The sequence below is a fragment of the Gobius niger genome (genome assembly GCF_951799975.1).
Source record: "Gobius niger genome assembly, chromosome: 13".
NCBI classification, from domain to species: domain Eukaryota; kingdom Metazoa; phylum Chordata; class Actinopteri; order Gobiiformes; family Gobiidae; genus Gobius; species Gobius niger.
This window is the reverse complement of record NC_136864.1, coordinates 14,955,724-14,974,444: the sequence shown is the minus strand read 5'-3', so window position 1 is coordinate 14,974,444 and position 18,721 is coordinate 14,955,724. Positions and strand designations below refer to the sequence as shown.

Below are 18,721 nucleotides of genomic sequence, written 5' to 3'. Positions count from 1 at the left end.
TCTTCATGTAAAAATATTTTTTCAAATCAAATAAATAAATAAAACTACTAAAGTTTTTATGTGCCCAAATTATTGACTCATTTGAGTAGCCTATCTCTTCTAACGCAGGTCAAATTATTGCCCAGCAGGTGGCAGCAAATCTTAATTCTGCTTGAAGTCACTCAAGCAGTGTTGCCCATTGCAGTGGCCACAAACGTGGTTCTGGCATCCTTATTGCAAGAACCATATTTCTATGACATCTCTGTAATTCCTGCAAATCGTGCATTTAGTGTCCCACAACCTCACCTCATGCGTGGCGTTGCGTCAGGTGCAGTCTGCAAATAGATGACCTCTGGACTTTCTGCCATAGTACTATGTGGATGCGTAAAGTCGTGCAGATCCACGTGGAGGCGTGGCTCGGTGCGTTGCCCGTTGCTAAGCACAATTTTGGCATATCAACGCAAATGAGCTGCAGGTCCAGTCCCATGTGCAACTCGCAGCGAGCCGCATTTTGGAGCGAACAGTGGATGCTCCAGCACAGTTTTTTTCTGAGTGATGGACGCAATTATACTCTTCCTGATGCTTTGATATTTCAAACACTTTCTTTTTTCATTGGAGCGTTGCATTTGATTGACTGCGATTTGAGGGATTCGTAAGGTAAGTTTCTTATTATATTTGTAAGGTAAGTTTCTTTTCTTATCTTATGATAGGCTATAGCCAACGACAAACAAGACAAACAACTTTCCAAAAATATATATAATCAAGGATACAATGTGTGTGACAGCCTTCTTGCTCTATCATATTGCAGCATCACCAGGAATTGTAGTTCTGCACAATGACTTTTCCCCTTGATGGCTGGATTGGAGTGGCCAGTTTGCTCCTGTGTTTGAGTCACACAGTCCTCTCGATGGTGCTCACCAACTCCACACGGCTTGAGTCCATTCTGGATAAGTACTGGGACAAGGATGAGGAGTGGTGGAGGGCCCGCTCCAGAGGCAAGAGAGCCATCACTGAAGGGGACATGCACCTGATACTGGACCTGCACAACAAGCTGCGGGGCCAAGTCCATCCTCCAGCTTCCAATATGGAGTACATGGTAAGAACTGAAGCCATGAGCACATAACGTCCGCATACTTCGTTGTAATGCTAAAAGCAACCTTTTTTGAACCCTTATTTATAAATTATACTGATAATAAATCTAAAACTTCTTGAAAAAAAAGTGTCAAAACACGAGACAAAAACAAGGGTGAAAAAGTTACAAAAGCCCAGCAAAAAAGTGACAAAAGAACGATGAAAAAGTGATGAGAAAGTGACAAAAATGTGATGAAATAATGATGAAAAAAAAAACTACAAAAACATGACAATTCAGGGAAAAACATCCTTCTAGATCAGTTTTGTAGGTTGTAGGTTTGTAGCTTTCAAATGAGATGTTACATTGGCCTGTAGGCTGTGAACTTTCAGATTTGGGTAAAGCTGAACTGGAGAAAATGCCCTTTGTTAAGGCGGAGACATGTTGAGAAGTGCTTTATAGCAAGGACACAGGCAGGCAACAACTTGCTTGAATGAGTGTCATCTCTGTAGAAATGACTTGGATTTATACAAAGCGTTTAGTAGAAGCACTTCTGATGAGTGCCAAAGTGTTACAACTTTTCGCCACAGCATACCTGAGGCAGGCTGAGCGCAATATGGCTGCCAATCGGTTCCAAAGTCTTGGACAAACTCTCATCACTCATATACAGTACACACACACACGCACACATAGCAAGAAGGTCTCAGATTTGATTCCCAGGCTGTACGGAGCCTTTATGTGTGGAGTTTGCAAGTTCTCCCATGTCGGGTTCTCTCTTGGTGCTCCTGTTTCCGCTACCACTAAAAATATGTACAATAGGATCCCCTGAAATTAAATTGTTAATCTGTGGGACTGTCCTGGTCAAATAAAGGTAAAACACATAAACATTCACAAAGGGTGATTTGCATAAGGACAGAATGACAGCAGTGCACTGATTGTAGCTGGGATTGAACTGCCAATTGTCTGGTATCAACTTAATATTATTTGGGGGAGTTTAATTCTTCACAAAATTATCAAAACACAAAATTCTGCAGATGTAAAACTCAATTAAAGTTGGGGTTCAGTTTGTCCAATGCTACATGTTTCGCCAAAGCCCCAGCCTCCTCTGGGCCGTCCTCAAAAATCTTGGCCCGAATCCAGCTCCTACTCCTGCCGTGTCCTGCCCCTAACCTCAACCACCACCCCTCCCTCCCTCCACTCCCTCTCTTTTCTCTCCCTTCCTGCTCACTCCACATTTCTCCTCTCCCGTGATTTTAAACTTTTCTTTTTTCTTCCTCTCCTCCCCGCATCACCCCATAGCTTCCCATCAGTTGCACTATACACTCATAACTCCTGGCATAGGCCGATGTTATGCTTTATTTGATCCTCTGTGCATCTCATTTTGGGCGCCACAGCAGCGCTGAATCTATTTCAAACACTGCGCTGCCTCTGTGTTTGAAGTGTGGCGCTCTGGAGTGTAAATGCATGTTACATACACTAATCCTGTGTTTCTTCAGCATGGGATAGTATTACTGATGATAATTATGTGGTAAGACCGGGAACCGATGAGGCCAGAATTATGTGCTGGATTTAGAGGCTATACCTTACTGTACATTTTTACTTTAAACTATTCTGCCTGTTCAGAGCTCACCATGTAGTCTTTTGTTTTCATCTATAACAGCCGTAATGACATGCACCCACTCTAGACTATACAGAAGCTTGAGTTACTTTGTCTCCACACCTTTTCGAAATAAATACTGGATTTTGATGTCTTACTGAGAATGTTTCTTACAGTATCTACGCCATTTCAACTTTGCACTTTTAACGGCTGAACTGAAGTTCGGATCATTACATAAGTGAACAATCATACTGCCTTAATGCAGCGATTTAGCTACCAATTTGATGGAAATTTAATTTTTAGACTCTGGTACTAAATTCCCCTCCAGGAACCACCACCTTAACGTGGTGGAGGGGTTTGAGCGCCCGAATGATCCTGGGAGCTCTGTTTTGTCTGGGGCTTCGTGCCCCTGGTAGGGTCTCCCATGGCAAATAGGTCCTAGGTGACGGGTCAGACAAAGAGCGGTTCTGAAGCCCCTTATGAGAGACCAACAGGCCCTGTTAGAACCATGAGGCCGTCCTTCTGTGGACCCACCACCTGCAGGAGGAGCCATAAGGGGCTGGTGCAATGTGATTTGGGCAGCTCCAACAGCTGCCCCCACGACCCGGCAACGGACAAGTGGAAGAAAATGGATGGATGGATGGTACTAAATTTGTTTCAATGATGCTAACAAAACGATTTGGGGATTTTGAGCCCATTCTACTTTTATACACTTAGAGTGATAAAAGCAAGCCAACAAATTCTCTTCACACACCCAAATAGCCTAGAACATGACCTCACCTATACATTTTTACAACAGTACATTTCTATTTAAAAGACTTGTAGGTTCTCAGTCATGCAGTTTTCCATCATTGACATTGACAAAGGCTCTAAAGCCACCATCTGTACTCAGGTTTCTCTGGCGGAAACAGCTTGAGAGCCTTTGTCTATGATGCTATTTGAAAAACTGCATTTACCAGTAAAGCAGAGACTGCAGTAAGCATTTTGGGAGAATATAAAATTCAGCACTGAAAGCTGCAGCAAGAATTTTATTTTTGTATTCAGTATTCAGTTTATTTTTGTATTCAGGCTTCACTTCAGGAATTTGAGCACGCTATTTATCTTGTCAGTTTGATCAGGCCTTATAACCTCCTGCTTGTAAAGTATCTGTTTGTGTTTTCAAGTTTTATTCATGTAGCTATTACAGCAGAAGTAATAATAATAGTAATACTTTGTTGAACTCTTGTTTGTGCAGTTCAAACCCCCATTAAGGTCACTCCTGGACTGCTTTATGAAACTGCGCCGCACCTTTCCTGGCCCCCTGATCACCACCACTGCTTGCCTTAGGGTTCACTGTCCTCAAATGTATCACTGTGGCCAAGCTGCAGATGTTATGCATATTGGTGGTGCGAGGCGATACCCAATAACCTTTTTGTTTTGAGGATACTCTCAGAAGCCTCTGGACTTCTTGTTGTTCTTGGCTCTTGAGTCTCTCGAATTATCCCGGATTAAATATGCACACCTCAGATGGCCTGCGCAGCTGTAAATAAGATAAGAATGCATTGAAATACTGATCATTTGTAGTAAAGAACTGTCATTAGTTGAGCTGCTGCACAAGCTACATTGTAGGATAGTCATCACTTGGTGCACATATGGGAGGTATTATGTAATTATCAAGCCCAAGAATAGAAAAATGTCGTTAGGTTTGTTGAATGATAATCATAATACGTAAGTTAACAGCATTGGTCACAGAGCACCTATTCTTTATCCTCAATTTAAATTGTTCAAGAGAGCTTTGATAAAGTGTTTGGCATTTCATTTCAGATTAAATTAAAGATGGTCATGAATCATTAATAGAAAATAGAAAAACAGTGTACAAACACTGGTGTACACCAAAGAATTTAGAAATTCTTTGGTCTTTTTAAAAGATGTAATTGGACTACAGTTCACTAGAAACAAAGTTTGAAACACCACAATGAATTGTGGCACAAAGCTGTCCGCGAAAGCAATGGTGATATATCAGTCTCATGTATGTGTGTTTTTAATAGGAGAGGCCCAGTTTTGACTATAGTGTGCTAAATTTGCAGAAGGCATGTCCACGGCCACAGCACTTTAAAGAGCAGGCTCACGTTTCAACTTACCTCAAGTATGTTTATTTGACTTTGGTTACTTTCACATCAGCTACAAAAGAGATTGTGAGAGTTAGTTTTCTTGATGGGAATGACGGATTATTAAAAAAATTTAACGAGCCATAATTTAAGCCACAAGAGGCCAGTTAATCTACAGAAAAAACACTAAATTGATCCATTCTGTGGACTTCAGTCAGAGGCAGGTCATTCGGGGTACTACATAAGCCTTATTCAAATACCGTACTTCAAGGTGGAAGCCAGTTCAGGATAGACATTTAAACAAAATATGTTTGCCACTAGAATACTGCCAAGGCCCTAAATCTAAGCTACTTTTCTTCTTACATTGAAGCAAAACAATCTGTAAAGATCTGAATTAAACGTGACATATGCAAAAATGTTGTCCACAGGTGTGGGATTACGAGTTGGAGCGAAGTGCAGAGCATTGGGCGCACTCTTGTCGATGGGAACATGGACCCAGTCACATGTTGACACAAATAGGACAGAACCTTGGAGCACACTGGGGCAGGTACAATATATTTCAAGAACAAACAATCTTTAATAGCAATGAATTTGTATATGCATTTGTGTAATTATATATAAAAAAACAACATTGTGTGTATTTGATCAGGGACCGCCCCCCGACCTTTCACGTCCAAGCCTGGTATGACGAGGTGAGGTACTACAGCTATCCCTATTCCCAGGAGTGCAACCCACACTGTCCCTTTAGGTGCTCTGGACCTGTCTGCACCCACTACACCCAGGTGCAATTTTCACTATGTCATTAACATTAAAATGTATGAGCTGTTTGTATGCCTAACCATTATTAATGTGCACATTAGCCAATGGAATTGTTTACTTGCTTATTTCTTGCAGTTGGTGTGGGCCACCAGTAATCGTATTGGCTGTGCCATCAATGTGTGCTACAACATGAATGTGTGGGGAATGATCTGGGCCAAAGCTGTTTACCTCGTCTGCAACTATTCTCCACCGTGAGCACTTCTTTACTTTTAAACAATATCACAAATATGACAAAACTTTGTTTTAGCGTTTATTTTTACCTTACAGCGGTAATTGGTGGGGTCATGCGCCTTACAAATATGGAGCGCCATGCTCTCAATGTCCTGCCAGCTATGCAGGAGGCTGCAGAGACAACCTGTGCTACAAAGGTAAAATCTATATTCATCATTTTGTTCACAATTTCTGCAATATGTTACATTTGTGTGCATATTATGTATATTGGTGTGATATTTCCAGATGGAGGTGTCGACAGAGGGCCAGCTCCAGAGCTTGAGGAGACCAACTACATTGAGCCTGAGCCAGATCCAGTCCGAGAGCGAGACCCAGAGCCCCGGGCCCAGTCTCCAGACCCACCTCGTCATGACAACCCCCAGAGAAACCAGGTGGTCAGCACTGAGCAGATGTGTAAGGACTGCTCCCATCATGCAACACTCCCATCAACATTATGGCTGATGCTCTGCCATGGCATCATCCACTCTGAGTCTGAAGAGGTATTTCTTCTGTAGGTCAGCAGGTGGAGTGTGACACTAAACTGAGAGATCAGTGCAAAGGAACAACATGTAACAGGTAAACCAGAAATAGGCCTCTTCACAAACACAACATAGGGTCCAGGACTAAGTAACTGATGCATGTTCTTGTCTTAGATATGAGTGTACCCCTGGCTGCCTCGACAGACCTGGTAAAGCCGTTGGAAGTGGATATTATGACATGGTAAACCCCTTTTTAAACAGTTTGAGGTAATGCAGAATATTAAAATCTTTCAATACTGTCTGCAGCAATCTAGTATATGTACAGTGGGATTACATGCTGGAATCATTGACAATGACGGAGGATGGCTGGATGTGACCAGACTGGGCAGAAAACCACAATTCTTTAAATCATACAAGAATGGCATTCTGTCCATAGGGTATGTTAATGCATTTTGTACTTTTAACTGCACATATAGTGTTAGATATTCAAGACCTTACGTTTCATTTGCAGGAAAAACAGAAGTGCTAATTCATTTAAAGTTGAGAAAGTACCAGGTAAGTATTATTATTATTATTATTATTATTATTATTATTATTATTATTATTATTATTATTATTATTATTATTATTATTATTATTAGTATGATTATTATTATTAACAAATGCATAAACACATTTCTGTTGTTTGGAATTGTTCAGTCAGTTCTTACTGCTGTGCTTTTTCCTCACAGTCAAGGCTGTCACCTGTGACACTACAGTTGCTATTTACTGTCCTTTCAAGAAACCTGTCAGACACTGTCCAAGGTAAAAGAAAATAAAAAAAATAACACATTTTGGGGCAGAACAATCTTAAGACATTTATTAAGACTTAAATGAGGATGAGTTTTAGCGATGTGTTGTTTAAGTTTCATGTACTGTATGTCTCTCAGATTATACTGCCCTAGGAACTGTCTTCATCAGAGTCAAGTCCGAGTGATTGGGACCAAGTATTACTCTGATGTAAGCATAAACATAAATTACATTTTAGTTTTCTTTTTCCTGTGTTGTAAAAGTGGATTTGTTGTGTGCAGAAATCCAGTATCTGCCGAGCAGCGGTCCATGCTGGGGTGATCCAGAATGACTCAGGGGGTTACCTGGATGTGATGCCCGTGGACCGGAGGAGGATGTACAAAGGCAGCCACCAGAACGGCATCACATCAGAAACGTAAGAGCAAAGTCAAATAAGTAAAATAATAATAAACAACTTTCACCATACCAATAATCCTCTTCTTCTCACAAAGGCTTCTAAATCCTACAACAGGGAAGGCGTTTCGAGTGTTTGCAGTCATCTGAAAACTTTATGGGAAAAGTTTGATCTCTGCCTTGAGTTAAAATGGCTCAAAAATTGTAACAAAGCGGGTGTGAATCTATGGTTGATGCTTTGGCTGTTGGCGATGCACATTTGCTCGATTTCAGTTAGTTGCATGTGTTTAATACTGCTGTTTTATTGAAACTGTGATAGGAGGACTTAATACACAGAAACCATCTCATGGAAACTACATCTTTTTCCCAAAATCCACTAAGTTTTATAAGTGGCTATAGCGATAATGCAGGCAGGAAATATTGTATATTTTTGTAAGTAAATGTGTAAATAAACTTTTTAACTTTGCGAAATTAGTAATGATAGGTATTAAGCTTTTTAAGACATCTATAAATAAGGTTATATTGTATTGTAAATATTATGTATGTACTATATTTTATTTTATGTCATGTTTTCCAGCTCTTGTGTGTAAATGATAAATGGACCTGGCTGGCCGGGTTTGCATATGGCTAAATCACAATTAAAAGACCTAAATAAATCTGACAATGTTCTCCCCTCTCTTTTATGCTTCAATGAGAATACACCACTTAACTTTCAGTGTTTCAGAAAATTAAGTACAGCATTGAAGGAGGAAGAAGGGAAGAGGAGTCTAGTGGCGACCTGTGAAGCTCTGGTGAACCCATGACCAAGAGAGTCATGGCAGACGTGGAAAATACAGTTGGCAACACAAAATATTGACACTTTGAGCCCAATTTGGACAATTTCACTGAGGGTTGCACTCACTTTTGGTACCAGCAGTTCTAATGACTGTGTGTGTTGAGATATTTTGAGGCGACATTAAATTCACATTGTTACACAAGCTGTACACAGACTATTTTTATTGTAGCAACATGTCATTACTTCAGTGTTGTCCCATGAAAAGATATAACGAAATATTTGCAGAAATGTAACAGATAACATCATGTACTGCCATAGTGCTGTAGCCACTGTGGTCTGAGAATAAAAAAATGTTAACATTTGATAGTGCTAATCCATTCAAACTCTAAGATTAAAGTAACATTTCTGTCAAACACGAGGTCAAAATAAATGTAAAACTGCCTACTTTGGATCCTAATGAGAGATCTTATCAAACTGTGGACTTGGCATCAAGCAGCAGCACTCAATTCAAAAGAATTGTCAGGGCTGTCCAAAACACTTATGTCAATTAAGTTCCCCAACTGGAAACTAAAAGCCATTTTCTTTTTGCACACTCCATATCTCAGTCACTCACTGGCTCAGAGCCCACAATAATACCCTGCAGAGACATTACATTTTAAAACAGTGTATTCAATCTGTAAAAACCATGCTCTATATTTCCATGAGCTCTAATCCTCCATATGAAGCTGGTCTTATTTTAGACGAGTTCATTTCTGTGCAGTCAGCGAGCGCCCTGGCCCTCTCGCTGTGGCAGCAGCAGACAAAGACCAACTTGTGTTTTGTTGATTTCAATCTCTCACTTCTCAGGATGCATTTCCGCAGCTGCTCCCGGACCCGCACAGATGTGGTGGGCCTGGGCTGAAAGGTGGCTGTCAGTCACCCTCAAGTACCAACAGTAAGAGTCATACAAACTGTACAAGCACAAATGTATACATTCTGTCCCACAGTTGAAGCATTTTATCATGCGGTTGATCAAAGCTCTATGATATAATGAGTGGATACATTTCTCTTTTAATTCATTGATTTTCATATAAATTGTTAGAAATAAACTAAAATGTCCTCAGTGGAATGGCCTCTTTAGTGCATATACTGTACCATATCCATAAACGTTAGTTTTGGATCAGTCTCCTGGAGATGAAAGCCAAGCATCGCAGCTCTGTTAAAATTCACAGTGTCCTGCTGTAGAGGCGGCCATTGGCACAGCAGCCCTGTGAACTGCTGATCTCGTCCAGTCAGCCAGACATCAGCCCCGGTCAAAACAAGGCTTTCTGGGACTGTTACAGCTGGCAGGCACCAGCCATCTTACTACAGTCACTTTGTACGTCATACAGGCTCCTGCCATGACTTGACCAAAGGTCCATTGAGTCATCGGAACAAGCTCAGTGTTCACAATGAAGTTTACAAACAAAACATGATCAAGGTAATATTCAGGCGCAAACATATGGTTTTCCCTCATGCACAACTTCATCATGCATTTGTCTCATATATTTTGTTATATTATTTTGATGGCCTGCTCATAAGCCTCTTTGAACGAGCTGTAAAATAAGATAAGATAATCCTTTATAAATCTCACAATGGAGAAATGCTCGAGCACCGACAAGAACCAGGCAATGTAACCATATTAGTCCAGTGCTCAGATCTCTTCAATGGCTTTCTGTCTCTCAGAGAATACAAACTAAAACAGCTCTGCTTGCGCGCTGTCTCTCCCTCGCATAGAGCCATCTGAACCATCTCGAGCTCTGAGAACCTCAGGGAGTGGTTCCTTGCTGGTGCCCAGAGTCAAAACTATAAATCTAGATGTGATCAAAGTATGGTCCACATGCTGGTAAATCCACTGACCAAAGTCTAAAAAGACTAATTTTACACTAAATTGCCCTTAACATCTAATCACTGATTGTGCTCAGCTCCCATCACTTTTCTTGAGCTAGATGAAGATATGAGCAAAACAAATTAATTGTGTTGGATCATAAGTGAAACTGATGTGATTAAAGCCTGACTGCTATGTAGGGCAGTGGGTCAGGGCAGATGCCACAAAGTCAACCTATATAAAAAGTGTTAAGTGCCTCTTAAAGGTAACACAGTGTAAAACTTTGGCCAACAGGAGCCAAGAGCTTTGTAAGGGTCATGTTTCTCTGTTACTGATACTGTGACATTTTAAACATGTCATCTGTGTTTTTGAATAGGATTTTATCGTTTAGTGCTCTACACTACACTACAGTATACAGTACAATACAAACAACAAAGAGATATTCAGCTTGATCAGATTTGATTAGAAGATCAAATGCACTTTTTTATTTTGAAATGCACTTTTCGTCAGCCAATATTTCTATAAATAACTACATATCTTCATTGCAATAGAGCAATGGTTGTCAAACTATGGTGCATGTTCCGCCGCAGGTACTTTGGCTTTCTTCTGGTGGTAAACAGGATCATCTGCTTTATTCATTTTATTTAGAGATAATTGAATTTATGCTTTAGTAATGCTTTTAAGTTAGGTGTTTTACTGGTTTACGCATGGTTCACGCCCAGGTTTAGTCATGTTTTATTCAATAGATCTAACAGACTTTTTAATCCTGATTTAATCTTGATCTAGGCCTGGCGGTATTTGGACGGTCACATATTTTATGAGGTGGTACTTGGTGTTGAAATGTTTGAGAACCACTGCCTCAGAGCATCCTATTATTTCATATCCATTTAGCCCCTTGTTCTATACCAATATCCTTACACTTACCAATACTATTGACAGCAGCCTACAGTATACAGTATATAAACCACGGCTGGAATCCGGGGCCCCCTGACCTTGATGCACTGAACTTAGCTTCTTTAAAGAGGCCCCCCACTGAAGTCAAGAATGTGCGCTCGCCTTTCTGATCCACTTTTACCAGCAAACCACTAACTACACCAACCGTTTTTGACAAAGTCTTTCAAATATCCACTTTCAACCAAAAACCAAGTCACCCTTTGCATTTAAAACTGACTCTTGTAAATGTCATTTTCAAGGTCCCCAAGTAAAACGATAGGCCCAGGAAACTTAATTTGTGTCGCTATTTTTTTTATAGTGATTGAATAAATAGTCAACCCTGGCTTTTAACAACACGGTGCCAGTTTTAGCGATAAAGCCTTTTTGATTGTGTGTGTTGGCTTGTACAATACCGAAATGTCAAAATGGACGTAGCAATTATGAGGGTTTTGAGATATGTTTAAAAATCTGGATACAGCTGGCCATGGCACTGTGTGTTTCTGTGTAAAAACACCTAAGAGTAGATGTGTAGCGCTGTGCTGACTTCTAAATATGCCTTATACAATCATTCTCATGGCCTATAGCTGGTCCTTTGGGTGGTTAACTCCGGTCTGGACACACACCTTGCATGTGGGCCAACAGTCACTGCGGACAGGATAATGTAACGTAATGTGTGTTAGTGTTTTAAGTGCGCGGTTAAATTTCCTGCTCTCAAAGATTTAGGCTTGGTTATTATTTTAGCATAGTTAGCAGCTGTGTTTTCAGTGGGGAAAAGGTAGTAATCATCTCACCGTTTTCAGGATTTCTGGTAGTCGAGAGGTATTTTTAACAGTGTGGGCGCTTTGGTTGAGTTTCTCATGACACAATGCAGACCCGGAAGTATAGGGAAGTAAATGAATGTCATTGCACACAGCTTAAGGTAATAATCATCATCATACAACTTAGACTGCAATACCTTTACTTCATTGTCCATTGTATGTTGTACCCTCAAATCAACTAATACATTGTTTATTTACACACCTTTAATACAACAGAGATCCGATATAAGCTATGGGGTGCCACAGGGTTCAGTGCACGGGCCAGTTTTATTCATGCATCCATTAGGTAACACAATCCAGAATCACAATATAAATGTTCACTGCTACACGACGACACACAGCTGTACTTCTCAATGACACTAGGTCAGACGGATCAATTAGATAGGGTTAGTTCCTGAGTAAACGCCATTAAGACCTGGATGACTGTGAATTACCTCATTCTAAACCCTGAAAGCTGAGGTTATTATATTAGGCCCTCAAAAACGGAGAGTCCACCTCTGAGCAGATCATCACCCTGGATAATGGTAGCGTATTGCCAAGCTCTCCAGTGAAAAAACCTGGGAGTTCTGTTTGACCAAGACCTCTCTTTTAAAGTGCATATAAATTGCTAATCAATATCGCTAAAATATGAAACATCTTACTTAAACTTGCAACTTGCATTTGTTTTATCGAGGCTGGACTACTGTTAACTGCCTGCTAGCAGCGTGTCCTAAAAGTTCCCTGAGAAGTTTTCAATAAGTTAAAAATGCAGCTGCAAGATTGTTAACGCGGACAAAGAGAAGAGAACACATCACTCCTGCGCTACAGTTTTCCTCTGGATTCCTGTTGAGTTTAGAATCAAAGTTAAAATCTGCTCCTCACATTTAAGACCATAAAGGGTATGGCTCCGATCTATCTTCAAGGAGAAACACTGCTGTGGGAAGTCCGGTGCACTGAGCGCTATCCTCTAGTTCTTCTTACTGCAGACTTTGTCTTGATAATGATACAAAATGTCTTTTATCTGAAGTCTGTTGATTACAAATGAAGCCTAGGCATTAATTCAACCTGGGAGACTAATTTCAGCATCACATGCCTCCAGCTAATGATCGCTTCCGAGAGGCCACACCTCCACCTCAGCCATCAGCGTAAGAGCCGCAGCCAATTATCGCCCTCGGTCCCGCTTTTAAGCCCCACCAATCATGGTTCGTTCGCTTCCCAGCTGAGCTGCGACCCGCCTCCACCCCATCTCCACGTCTTCCGTCCACGGCTTCTACCTGCTGCATCTTCACGGGTCTTCCATACCACCACCAGTGTCCAGGCTCCGGGGGAAGGCATCCCTAACTACAAGCTGTTCATCCATACTGACTTTCATACATCAATGTCTACCGCCGGGGTCTGATCGCCAAAACTAATATACATGTCAATAAATCTTCCTAATCGCTGCTTTTGTCTGTTTGAGTCTATCCAGGTCAATTCACATGGTGTCCCTTGTCTCACTCCCCCTTAGGAGTGTCCCTGTTTCAGATGGTGGGTCGCTGGTGTCTTCAGCCCCCGCCTACAGGGCCTGGACAAGAAGAACTGAAGCTCCAACAAGGACTGGACGTTCTGCGATCTTGGCCCGTCTGCTCAGGGACTCCCATTGGCCCTGGGTCTATCTATAGCCTGTCCGTCCATGGTAGTGGATCTCTCCTTCTGTGGTTCTCCCTGAGGTTTATTTTTTCTCCCACTGGGTTTTTGAGTTTTTCCTCGCCATGACAGGCAACACCCAGGCAGCTCATCACCACCTGACGTTTATTTTAGACATTATGTTTGCCTGGATACTTAATTTGCCTGAACATTACAATGTCTTTAATGTGTTTACTGTTTTGTTTCATTGCTTGAAAGTTTGTACAGTCCTGTGAGACAACTCCCGTTGTGATATTGGTCTATACAAAACCATTAATTGATTGATTGATTGATTGATTGATTGATTGATTTATTGATTGATTGATTGATTGATTGATTGATTGATTGATTGATTGATTGATTGATTGATTGATTGATTGATTGATTGATTGATTGATTGATTGATTGATTGAATATAAATCTAATGTAAATAAGATAAGATAAGAGATTTTTATTTTCTGTCCCAATAGAGGCAGAAATTGATCTTTGACATGGTTTAAAAGGCATTCAATCATTTCTAAAAAAAAAAACTAAAAAAAAGCAAACAGAGCAATTTACACTCAATGCAAATGCATACAGATATAGGCTGCTGTACTAATGTTGATGCTGCTAGTTCTTGGTCATTATTGCAGATGGGATGAATGATTTTCCTGAAATCAGGACTAAGTTTGTTGATCAGACGATCATTAAATCCCCAACTGTTCCCGGAATGAAGAAATCTGCATTGGAGAAGATAATACAGAACAGACTAAGAACTATTATGACAAGACTTTGCACTTTCTTTTTAAAGACAGTAAATCTTGGCCTCACCAGAACTCCACACCACCCACCCACCAACCAAAATCACACTCCTTAATCCCGGCGGCTGGTTTGGCACCAGCTTCACCCTCCTGTTTGGTTGGTCACCCACAGTCAGACGTCCCGGGCCAGTGGAGGGTGGCACAGGGTCACCATTCCCCGCAGTCTAATAGATTCACACACTTTTGCCTTTACACCGCCAACCTCCACTGTTGGTCCCTTCACCGGAAAATCCCCGGCAAAAACTTTCCACTTTCAACAAAAATAGATATCAGGCTTTACAGCCACACTCCCTTCCTGCTGCTTGAGGCATATAGACAACAAAGATATGTCCTTATTACACTAACATTACAGTAAATCACACAACTTCTGTCCTGACCTCTCCTAAAGCACTGATCCAATCTTGCAATCAACACAATACCTTTTTTGGCCACAGATCTCTTCTAAAACTGACAATGGTGTTTTTGTCATTGCTGCTCTTGTTTTACTCAGCACAGCAGAGCAGCTGCATTTAGGCTTTACACTAGGATGCTTTTCAAGTCACAACCAGCCACATTACTGAGACTGTAGTGGGCAATAAAGGTTGAGTGTCTTGCTCAAGGGCACAGCAACAATATAAGCTCAGCCTGGGCTCAAACCGATGCGAGAATTGCACTAAGGTTATACCCAGACATAAAGACGAAACACATTTACTATTATATATAAGTACATTTAATACTTTTGTGTAAATATGTGCATATGGTGCATATGTATAGGCTTTAATTCTAAGAAACTAATTATTCCTGCACATTTTTTACATTTCCTGGCCTTATATGACATGTCCAAGCTAACATCAACAAACATTTTTTTTTCACTTCTTATAGAGGGCTCTTGGCATTTTTCACACCTCTCGAAAACTCAGTACTGGAGCCTATATGACATTTGTTTTTGTTTGACTTCATGACGAAAGAAAATCAAATTTCTGTCAAGTGTCTGTGTATGCAGAGGGAGAAATAGAAACAAGATGGCGGAGAAGGGACAAGGCACATACTGTATATGGTTTTCAAGTATGTTGACCTTGAAACCAGATTTATTATTTAATGAAAAGCTAAAATGATTTTTTATTTGGTTGTGGGATTTATGTGGCCACACTGGCACAGGTAATTAAACTTTCACAGGGAAATTGCTAAGACATGGCAGTGTTGCTGCGTCTATGGATTTATGAATAAAGAGAAAATAGAAGTTATGAGGCATTATAGCCAATTTTACCTAATTCAATTTCATTCAAAGATGGTTCTTTGACCTCACTTTACATATTGTGGTGAGACAGCACAGTGGAGGCAGTTGAAATTAACGATGACACTCGAGGTTGTCCAAAGCCGCCAGTTTATTTGCACGCCTACCTGGTTTTGGATTTGGGCGATTGGTAAACAAATAAAAACGCCACAAATAGAAATTCACCACTTAAGAGTATAGTCTTGAGGGAGCGCCGCCTGTTCCCTGCTCTGCGTCAGCACTGGCCTTTTCGCTGTTTGCTGAAGGGATTTGATTTCACCTCTACCTCTCTCTCCAGCACCTTTTTTCAGAATTTACACTCGAGCCATGCGAAGGATATAAAATGGCAGTTTTGTCCTGGAAGAGCTGGTTCAGTCACGGGCCAAGTGATATCACCCTAATGATAAGCCCAACTCCAGAGAAGTCATGTGAGGAATTTTGTGAAAGGCAGTAGGAGCTTCCTGTCAAAGGGCTATATAAGCAAGCATGTATGTATGTAGGTGTGCATGTGCACACACGTGATCCATATACAGTAAGTGCACACATGCATGCATCTATGAAGAGGCCTGAGGTGCATTATAGTGTCATGGACCAAATGAACTTAAATGGGTTTATTCAAAGTAAAATTAGTTTAATAATCACTTTAACCTTTTATCAGAGTTAAATATAGATTCTGAATTGGCTCAAATTGGCACAGGGAGCGTGGTTGATACTTCTGTTATTTGGGGAGAAAAAAGTTTGTTCATTGATGGATAAAAAAATACAATTCCTGCTCCCAAGCACAAATTCATGTATGATTGTGGAAAGGGCCTCAGGAGATTTTTGTTGTATAAACAAATATGTCAGAGGACGTATCGGTGGCTCACCTGGAAGCAAGTTTCTGGAGCATGGAGTAGCTCAATTTCCGGCTTGGCTAAGTCTGTCCCATTTAATTTCTCATTCACTTCCTGGATTCCTGTTAATCAAAGTAAATAAATATGTAAAATAATACTTTGCTAAAAGCAATATCATGCACTTTTCAGAATCACAATGCACTGTAGTATGTCAAAGTTATTCACAACTGAATAATGTAATTCTGAGATACATTAAAAACAAACATTTTAAAGTATAATACACATGTATTGCTGATGAATGCCTGTACATGATGCCCAGTTCCAGATTAAAGTAAAGAAAATGTAAAACTATTATTTTGTTGTTTTTGTTGTTGTATATATATATATAAATGTTTGACAATAAATCGATTTCGATTTATAAACAAAAATATATATGAAACCTTAAACTCATCACAGCATCACATAATTCTGGAGTGTCATGCAGTGCCCTGGTATGCACCTAATTTGTCTAGGGTTCCAAGCTGTGCTAACACTATCTTAAGAAAAAAGACGGAAGGTAGTAAGTTTGAAGACATGGAGACACAGCACAGTCTCTGGACTCAAACTGGACAAAAGAGTGAAAGAAACCTTCAAGTACCCCATATTTATGGAAACCTCTGCAACAGAGGAGGGCTCAACTTTATGAAGAATATTTGATTTCCATTGTTGAAAGAAGTGTGCTCAAAGTTATGTTTGCCAAAAGTGACTACTTTGATGAGCGGTCACGTTAGTCTCCATACCATCATTGTGAATCAACAGCGCCCTCAGCTGGCAAGAGTACAGTGACTAGGCATTGGATCCTGTCTTTCAGTATGTGGCATTAAATAACCTCTTCTTGTGATTATGCACCACTTCAAAAACAAAGCTGAACAAATAGGATTTTTTTTGTGTGGCGTTGGTTTAGTGGTTTGGACATGGTAGATATTTAGCTAACCTGCAGAAGAGGTCTTTGCAGGCTGTGTTTGTGTTCACCCCTGCAGTGATCTGTACATTTCCTTGCATACCTTTTACTCCCTCATAGATAATACATGGCTCAGCACATTCTACACTGGCGTAGCCTGGTTGAGAGAAAAGGCCAAAAGAGAAGGAGATGCAGCATTATGTAAGCACTGTTTAAGTTGTTTAACTAAAACACTGAAGTATTCTCTTTGCAGAGTTTTAAAAAGTAAGTTTTGTGTATCATTCGGGTTAATATATATGCCATCATAGGGAAATGTGTCCTCAGTGTCTAATTTTCAGAATATGCAAAATGACATGGGCTTCAGAGGCAACAATTGTGTGCTGATTTATGGTCAGGAGTAAAGGATTATCCTTTAGTTATGTGTGGTTGATGTGTAGTTGAAATTATTTGTTAATAGTAATTGACTCCAAACACAAGCTCTTCTTTCCATGCAGGAGCCAAAAAGTACCGGTATGTGGCGTGGACATGAGACATGAGGTACACACGCCTTGAGTTCACACATACTCAGCAAGTACAACGTGACAAAAGAAAGCAACACGAATGCTGTAATGTAATATCATGATCAACTTAACACTTCTAGTGCTACTTTCTTCATGTGGAGACGCAGACAGTATTTAGTTTTGTATATTTATATCAATCTCATAATGAAGGTTATCTAAAATGTTCATTTATGAGATACATATGAGTGGCAGCAATCTACAAAAAATACCCTATGCAATGTTTTTTTTTTCTCAAGTGTGTGGCATAAATACAGGTACATTATTGCTATATTTCATCAGATTGAAAATACAAAACTATTTGAAATAGGTTAATGTATGAACAGACAATTGGACTTCGTTTAGCAGTCACAAGAAGAAAGATTGATATTGAAAAAGTAGCTGCAAGTGTAACTTAAATGCCCTTTCCCACACACTAGTCTTTTTATGTTTATTTCTCCCTATTGTTCCCAGATCCGGGCATTTCCTAATGACCTTATTGTACTTAACACTAGAAATCCCTCAAGGGAAAGCATCAAATCTTTTCAAGGTGCTTCCTTTTCATTTACCGGCACAATGTAAAAGTGTTTGTGTGGCTACAAACTTGCATTTGTCAAATACCCATGATGCATTGTGGGAAAGGTGACACCCACTGTGTTTACCTGGAGGAAGCAGAGACGGAGGAGCATGCCAGCCTGTAAGAGAAGGAAATGAAGTGATCAGGAGGACTGGATTGAAGCCATACTGTTAGGGCTGCTAATGGGAACCATGTGTTAGCTCCTTATCATTGTGAACGTAACTTACTTTGAACTTTGAAGGGACTTTGAAGTAGGATTTGCTACTTTCCTTGTCTTGAAGGTGTGACATAGGGAATGAGGGAGGAGCTTGTGTGCTTGGCTGCTGCTGCTCTGTTCATATGGTA

The 18,721-nt window shown here is 40.4% G+C and overlaps 1 protein-coding gene and 1 long non-coding RNA gene across 2 annotated transcripts; one reads left to right on the top strand and one right to left on the bottom strand.

The window, feature by feature from the left end:
* Positions 1-452: 452 nt before the first annotated feature.
* Positions 453-7,972, top strand: LOC306973323 (cysteine-rich secretory protein LCCL domain-containing 1-like). Its single transcript, XM_079570228.1, has 15 exons — positions 453-636; positions 788-1,075; positions 5,161-5,279; positions 5,382-5,514; positions 5,627-5,742; positions 5,819-5,919; positions 6,008-6,175; positions 6,277-6,337; positions 6,415-6,481; positions 6,547-6,677; positions 6,752-6,795; positions 6,972-7,044; positions 7,170-7,239; positions 7,311-7,444; positions 7,521-7,972. The coding sequence occupies exons 2-15, from the start codon at positions 815-817 to the stop codon at positions 7,570-7,572; spliced, it is 1,530 nt and encodes a 509-aa protein (XP_079426354.1). The 5' UTR covers positions 453-636; positions 788-814; the 3' UTR covers positions 7,573-7,972.
* An 8,293-nt stretch (positions 7,973-16,265) lies between these two features.
* Positions 16,266-18,685, bottom strand: LOC306972181. Its single transcript, XR_013793487.1, has 3 exons — positions 18,604-18,685; positions 18,462-18,494; positions 16,266-16,445 (listed from the first exon to the last, which is right to left on the bottom strand). It is a non-coding gene; the product is annotated as an uncharacterized lncRNA (long non-coding RNA).
* Positions 18,686-18,721: the final 36 nt, after the last annotated feature.